Below are 7,286 nucleotides of genomic sequence, written 5' to 3' on the forward strand. Positions count from 1 at the left end.
AAGAAATTGCATGCTCGAATTATTGTTTGTGGGCTTGAAATTGCAATTTATTAGGCTCTAAGCTTTTGCATTGCTATGCTAAACTTAACCTAGTAGGTGAATCTCGATGTGTTCTTCATAGAATTGTTAGTGATGATCTTTCTGTTTGGAATTCGTTACTTGTTGGGTGTTATAGGGCCGGCAACTATGAAGAAGTTCTTATTCGATATTTGGATTTGAAGTGTCAGAAAATTGGTTTAGGTGGTTCAGCAATTACTGTTATTCTGAGAAGTTGCGTTGATCTTGGGAGGTTTGATTTTGGAAGAAAAATTCATGTGGATACCTTCAAATTCAATCTGAATGTGGACTGCTTTGTGGGTAGTTCTCTTATTAAGCTGTATTCTAAAGCTAACGATTGGGAAAGTGCCTCTAAGGTGTTTGATGAAATTATTGACAAAGATCATGTGGCATACACATCAATCATCACTGCTTTTGCTCAGTGCAACCTTAGTGCTTATAAGGCCTTTCAGATTTCTCTTAGAATGCAGAAGAAAAAGCTGCAACTGAATCGAGTGACATTAGTGAGCCTGCTTCAGGCAGCAGTTCAATTGGGAGCACTAGAACAAGGTCGTGCAATCCACGGCTATGCCATTAGACAAGGAATTGGCATGTCAGATGAGATTTTTGAAACAAGCCTCATGGACATGTATTACAAATGTGGGCACCCACAAATGACTGCTCTGATATTTAAAATGGATGTGAGAAGGGTTGGTTCATGGAATACCATGATTGCTGCTTATCTTCAGATGGGACAAGAATTAGAAGCAGTCAGACTTTTCTGTCATATGACGTGTGTGAAAAATTTTGCCTGATTTGTTAACCTTAGCCAATGCACTTTTGTCTTGTTCTAACTTAAATTATATACGTCAAGGGAAGAGTATCCATGGTTACATGATACGGAGGGGGATGGAACCTGATCTGGTTGCTAGCACTGCTTTGGTTGATCTGTACTCTAAATTTGATGTAACCAAAGCTAGAAAAATGTTTGAAAGCTTGGGGAATAAGGACGTTGTTCTTATTAATGTTATGATGGCCGTGTTTCTCCAAAATGAACTATCTTTGGAGGTTATAAATACTTTCAATGAAATGGTCAAAATAAGCATTCGCCAAATGTTGCTTCATATCTGAATTTACTTTCTGCTGTATCAATTTTGAGAGAATTAGGATAGCTAGGTCCATCCATGGGTATTTATTGAAGCATGAATTTCTCATGAATGTGGAAGTTGTGAATCAAATATTAACACTTATGCTAATTGTGGGAATATGCTTTATGCTGAGAGAGTCTTTATTTGTGCAAGATATAGGGACTTGGTTTCATGGACTTCGATGATGAGAGGTTATGTTTACCATGGCTGCCATTATGAAGCCATAGTTTTGTTTCGTTTGATGCAAAAGAAAATCTGAACCTTGACTCTGTTACTTTAACAAGTCTGATTCAGGCATTATCTCTTTTTGGGTGTCTAAGTTCTGTCAAGGAAGTTCACTGCTTGATTTACAAAGGCCTGCTTGGTAGAGAGTATTTGTAACCAATTCTCTGCTTACAGCTTATGCAAAGTGTGGTAGAATAGATATAGCTAGATGTATGTTTAATCAAATGGTAGATCGCTCTCTTACAACATGGAATGCAATGATAGCTGCATATGGGATGCATGGAAACTGCGCAGAGGTTTTAACTCTTCGAACAAATGAAATCTGCCGGAGTTAGACCTGATGAAGTAACTTTACATCAATACTCACTGCCTGCAGTCATTCAGGTTTTGTAGAAGATGGTTACAAGTTTACAAGACCATGGTGCAGGAATATTCCTTACTTCCATGTGAAATTCATTATTCATGTATTGTAGATTTATTGAGCCGATCCGGACTACTTAAGAGAGGCATACAGTTTGGTTAAAATCATGCCATCAACCCCAGATTCTTCGGCATTGTGTTCTTTGCTTTCTGCTTGCAGATATATGGTGATACAGAGATAGGTGAGGTTATTGTGAAGCAAATGTTAGAGCTGGAACCGAATAACTCAAGTTTACAGTCTCTGGTGTCAAACATATTTGCTGGGAAGGGAAAATGGGATAAGGTAGCCCAAATTAGAGCTATGACAAAGGATAAAGGGTTGAAGAAAACTCCAGGACATAGTTTGATAGAGCTGGACAAGCCACATGTTAGGTGATCTCATGACAAACTTCATTGCAAGTTCCCATCCTATTTGATTATTCAAGTCTCTTTATAACTCAGATCCTCTCTAAGCGTCTAGCTTCCCTGCATGTCTTTGCACATGTCCTCTGCTGGTCACCTAAAATGACATCGTTCAATTATGATTAGTGAAGACACACCATCTATTGTATTGAATGATCAGGAAATCCACCGCAACAAAATTGAATTATGCCTGTTGCTTTTGGGAAGTCATGACTGCCCATTTCTGCTCCTAGCTTCCTTTTCTAATGCGCCCTTGCTTCTGTTTTTCATTTATCAGATGCTCGCAGTGCCAACTGTCAGGTGTCTTCTACAATGGTCTATTCCTGTCTTCTTTCCATCCACTTCTTTTTTGCCCATAGCCCTCCAACTCTAAACTTTATCCATTACTGGAACAGGGTACAATCTGCTGTGGAAGGGAATTCATAATGGCAAGTATTCAACAGAGGATCACAGGACCATCTCCCTCAGTAGCACTACATTTGAAGCTTAAACTCCCCAAGAGAGTGATCTTTTTTGCTTGGAACCTCTTTAATATGGTTGAGGAGTATCATCTCCAATTTGATCAATTGTGCCCTTTCTGCAATTTGATGATTTAGAACCCATCAGTTACGTCTTTTGTCAATGTGACTTAACTAAGGTTGTTTGGTTCACTTCTCTAACTTGCGTTGACTCATGTCAACAGCAAGATATTATGAATCAGTTTTTTATGTTGGTTTTGCTAAGAAGAAAAGCACAGGTCTTCATGAATACTTTTCAAAGCTTATCATTTTGCAGCTTTGGATGGTATTTGGTCGATGAGAAATGATATTATGCTCAGATCTTGACAAGCTTCGGGGCTCAAACCTGAACAAGCTTAGCTATGAATATCTTCACTTGAGAAGTTTCACAGGTTATCAAGTGAGAAGGCAACCTCAAGGCTTAAGCTACTACTACAGGCAGGTTTTAAGGTTGGACAATGGTTTCTTGTAACAAATAACCAAAGCCATTAGTGCAGACTCATTCTAAACCATTTTCTGGATTTACTTCTGGGGTCATTTGATTTGTATTTGGAAATGTAAAGCTCAGAAGAATCTTGTCAGGGCGTTTTGTTTGTCTCTGCTAGCTGGGTCTTGCAAATCCTATACTGTTTTAAGGAAAATGTTTAGTTTCTGGTGAATTAAATACATGTTTTTAAATCTTTTCTCTGCCTTAATTTAGATTTTATGAAGATTGAATGTAGGTTTGAGAACTTATCATTTATATTCTGGTCTGATTGAAGAAGTCTGCTGTATACCTGAGGTTCTTTTGTTTTTGCTGGAAGCCTGATAGAGTGTTTTTCTTTTCCTTTTTCCCCCCTCCGTTTGGAAAGAAGGCGATTTGTTTGTTGGCTATGGAAGTCTCATAGTATTAATTGCCAGTTAAAAAGTTCATATTTCTGGCCGGGTCATAGGTCTGCCAAACAAGACTTCTCTGTGCATCTTGAAATATTGTCATTTTTATTAATTTTCTTGCTCCCCTTTTCAGTATTCAATGTTTCAGTTTGCCCTAGTCACTATTGTATTCTTTTATTAAAAGGATTTATAGCGATTTCTTATGGTTTTACGCCAAAAGTTATTTGTCAGCTTCTATAAGTTAGTTTTCAAGTGCGTTGGGAGTTAATTTTGCCAAAAAGGAAACTGTAATAGGATGGATAGTGAAGCCTCAAATGAAGATGCTATGGAAGTGCTTTGACTTCCAGGGTGATCTGGGTGGGAATTTTACTGGACTTTTGGCAGACTGATAGAACTAATGTTTTGGCATTGCTCTTTTATAACTGTGTATATAAGTTGGTTAGGTTTTAGTTCTGGACACTTCAGCAAGTGTTAAGATGTTCAAATTCATTGCTCTGGATAAACAGAAAGACGAATCTTAGGTTTTGTCTTGTTTTCAAATGTTACTATCAAGTTTGCAATGAAAAACTTGAGAGGTGCATATGTCTTAGAGCTCAACATTGGATAACCTAATAACAAAAACCAAGTAACCTCGTAATAGTTAGCTCGGTTGCTGCAGTCATAGTCAAGGATGCTTATGGTTCAGTAAAAATGTCTAATGCATAATTTGACAATTTAAACTTTGAGGCTCATCTTGATTTGGTTGTTTTTTTTATTTCAGCTTGGCAATGGGTCTGCACTTCCATCGCATGCATTATGATTGTGATTGGATGCTTAGAGGGTGTTTGGATTAGTTTTTAGAGAAAAACTTTGAAGAATATCATAAAAGTGATTTTAGAGAATAGATTATGAGTAGAATAAATTTTGTTAAAAAAGTGATTTTGATAAAATATGTTTTCTGTTTGTTAGTCATTGTTGATGCAAAAACATTTTGTTGCTTCTTGCTTGTTACGTTGACTTGTTGGGTTTTCTTGTTTTGGAAATTCTGGTTGCGTACCACACTTAATTTTAGCCTCTTAATTTTCAGTATAATAGTTATTTGAAGCTCTGAATCTTTTTTTGCTTGAAGCATGAACAGTTGCCACACTGCCTTAGCTTTTTGGCCCTTCAACAAGATGGCGAGACTACTAGTACAGATTATCTAGGATACAAAGGAGGATCTCTTGTTCAAACTCCCCATTTGTATTTATCTTTAAAAGAGGCTGGCTTCTCCAGATTGTAAGTGCATGTTTCTCTCATTCTCCTTCGAATAAAAAATGTGGTCATGGGTGTCACTTTTGAGGCCTTGTTTATAATCAACAATGAAAGTAACTCTGGTGTCACTGAGCTTCATCAAATCTGATGTTTACATTCCTTGGCAGAACTCACTCTTCTCCAAAACTTGGCTTAAGAGCTACAAAATCAAAGGTCAGTCCTTGGCCTTGGACGAGAGGGATACAAATATAGCAGTATTTACGTTGATCAGCTATGTCAATAGTAAGCAGGTCCAATCCTGCAGATTTAAGAATAACAAAAGAGATATTTGTTTCGGCTATTCGCTTTGCAACATCCATAGAGGGACCATGTCCCCCGTTTGGAGATGAGCTTCGAACTTCTGCTCAAGAGCAGGTTGAGTATATGTTAGCAGAGGATGAAGACACTGCAATGGTTTTGGTCTATGATGAGGTGAGATCAGCAATAGCAATGGGTGTTTCCAAGGTTTTTTGTTTATTTGAAATGGATCTGTCTTCTTTGCTCTTGGATGCTAACCTGGAGTCTGAGGCTGCTCATAAGAGGATTTTGCTGAGAGTTGCTGATCTTGAATGGATGTGTAATGTCCTCCTAAAGATGGATTTAGTGAAGAATTTTGTTTTGCAGTGGACTGCAATCTCTAAAAAAATTCTGGCAGTGATAGAAGACAAGAAGCTTGACCATGTCATGTGGGGCCTAAAAGCAAAGATGATAGAAGTAACGGGGAAGGTCCTTGAAGCTGTGGGTTATGGTAGTGTGATTGTTCCAGCTCTATGCAGGGTTCAGTTGCTTAAAACCTGGCTTCCATATGTCCGGAAGATGAAGCCTATACTAGACTCAAAGGCCACTGAGGAGATAGGTTTTCCATACAAGATGGGTGAAGACTTGTGCCAGAACATTGAGGGCTCGATCGTATCGTTGGTGCTAACCTTGCCGTCGAATGATCAGGCAGACATTCTTGCTGATTGGATCAAGGGTCAGGAGGTTCAGTATCCTGACTTGAGCGAGGCTTTCGAGGTATGGTGTTACAGAACCAAGTCTGCAAAGAGGAGACTCGTGGAAGGCTTAGACGGCCAGAGTGATGACAGCATTTGAGTTGGGTTCCAAGGCCCTGACCTTTTTTTTTTTTTTTGTTCATTGCTTTTTGGCTTCAATTCTATGTTTGGAACATTGGCATTAGTATAAGCATATGTGAACCTCAATGTATGATTAGTGCAGCAATAGCGACTCACCCAACTGATATTGGTCCATAATATAATTCAGGAAGTTTACTGTTTTTGTTGTATAATCTTGTGGCATAAGAGCATGATAATGCTTGATTGTGCATAAAAACGCGCCTTGGAGATAACAAATTTTGGATAATTATTTTTTGTGATCCCCTCTCCTTTATTCATTTATAATGTGATTTGCTGCAACATGTGCAACTCTTTTTTCTAGATATTAAAATTATGAGAATACCGTTGTTAACATTTGAGTATAAGGAAATAAAACTTCAACTTGAATAATAAATCTCAAACGGTTATATAAGATTAATCATATCTGTAGCATTCGCAGTTATTGGATTCTAAATTACAACTGTTATTTTATTTTTAGCCTGATTATGTAAGAATAACTTGGTAAAAATGCAATTGTCATATTTTTTTGTAATTAAAAAAAAAAGAAATTGTCAAATTGATAGAACATTTGCATCATTTTAAATGCTTGTTCTTGGATTTATTTCATATAGAATAATCACTTGGCTTAGGGGAATAAAAGATGGAAGAAGAAAAATGATAATTTGGGAAATTGCCTGATGGTCAGGATGAACTTCTATTTTTTAAAGAAAAAGTTGACGTTCTGTATTGAGAAACATTGCTTGCTTCTTTTCAGAGCATCAGAGCAAAAGGAAATTGTACTAGTTCTCAGATGTAGTGTCATTACACTCTACTGGGTTAACTTGGCTATTGACGACATCAACTGCTTGACTATAAGCACTTGCAGATGACGCAAGTGACTAGAACAAATGAGGAAGTCTCGATCTGAGGCTGTTTAGAGTCATCACTTTGTTCAATTGCTTAGCTTTCAAAACATTTCCCTCCTCGGTTTCCTTTTGCTTCCTTAAGGCTTCAATATTGTCACATTTAGCTGATAAAAAGGCTTCAACTTTGGCACGTTTAATTGCTAAAGGATTATTGGGGCTTGCAGGTGTATCTCCCCCATCATCATTCCACTGAAGTTTGCTGTTCATCTCTTCTAGTGAGGTTTGTTCCTTGTTCAGCTTTCTCTCCAATTTTTTGACCCTTTTTTGCAGTCTGCCTTCCGCAGCTTGCTGGACAATTATGCTACTAATAGATGATAGAAGGCTTTTTATCGATTCAGAAGTCTCCTGCAACCACATCAGAGCACAAGAAAATTTATAGATCTTAGTACTCACAAG

At 37.7% G+C, this 7,286-nt stretch overlaps 1 protein-coding gene and 1 pseudogene across 3 annotated transcripts; both read left to right on the top strand.

Annotated features, from left to right (window-relative positions):
* The first annotated feature begins 54 nt into the window (after nucleotides 1–54).
* On the top strand, nucleotides 55–2,315 carry LOC114717456 (putative pentatricopeptide repeat-containing protein At3g01580; annotated as a pseudogene).
* Nucleotides 2,316–2,668: 353 nt separating this feature from the next.
* On the top strand, nucleotides 2,669–6,245 carry LOC114717438 (BTB/POZ domain-containing protein At3g05675). Of its 3 annotated transcripts, XM_028902586.1 has the most exons (4): nucleotides 2,671–3,178; nucleotides 4,710–4,858; nucleotides 5,002–5,047; nucleotides 5,172–6,245. In XM_028902586.1, exon 4 carries the CDS (start codon nucleotides 5,258–5,260, stop codon nucleotides 5,963–5,965), a length of 708 nt encoding a protein of 235 aa, XP_028758419.1. In that variant the 5' UTR covers nucleotides 2,671–3,178; nucleotides 4,710–4,858; nucleotides 5,002–5,047; nucleotides 5,172–5,257; the 3' UTR covers nucleotides 5,966–6,245. The 3 variants fall into 3 exon arrangements, with proteins under 3 accessions (XP_028758401.1, XP_028758419.1, XP_028758410.1); XM_028902568.1 differs by having other exon boundaries at nucleotides 2,669–3,178; nucleotides 5,002–6,245; XM_028902577.1 differs by lacking the exon at nucleotides 2,671–3,178 and having other exon boundaries at nucleotides 4,183–4,858; nucleotides 5,002–6,245.
* The last annotated feature ends 1,041 nt before the right edge of the window (nucleotides 6,246–7,286 follow it).

The sequence above is a fragment of the Neltuma alba genome, unplaced genomic scaffold (assembly GCF_004799145.2).
Source record: "Neltuma alba isolate B1F8T4 unplaced genomic scaffold, ASM479914v2 tig00002134_pilon, whole genome shotgun sequence".
Taxonomy (NCBI): Eukaryota; Viridiplantae; Streptophyta; class Magnoliopsida; order Fabales; family Fabaceae; genus Neltuma; species Neltuma alba.

Excerpts from the sequence above, each read along its gene's own strand:
- LOC114717438 (XM_028902568.1), top strand. The coding sequence starts at position 5,108 with ATGTCAATAGTAAGCAGGTCCAATCCTGCAGATTTAAGAATAACAAAA.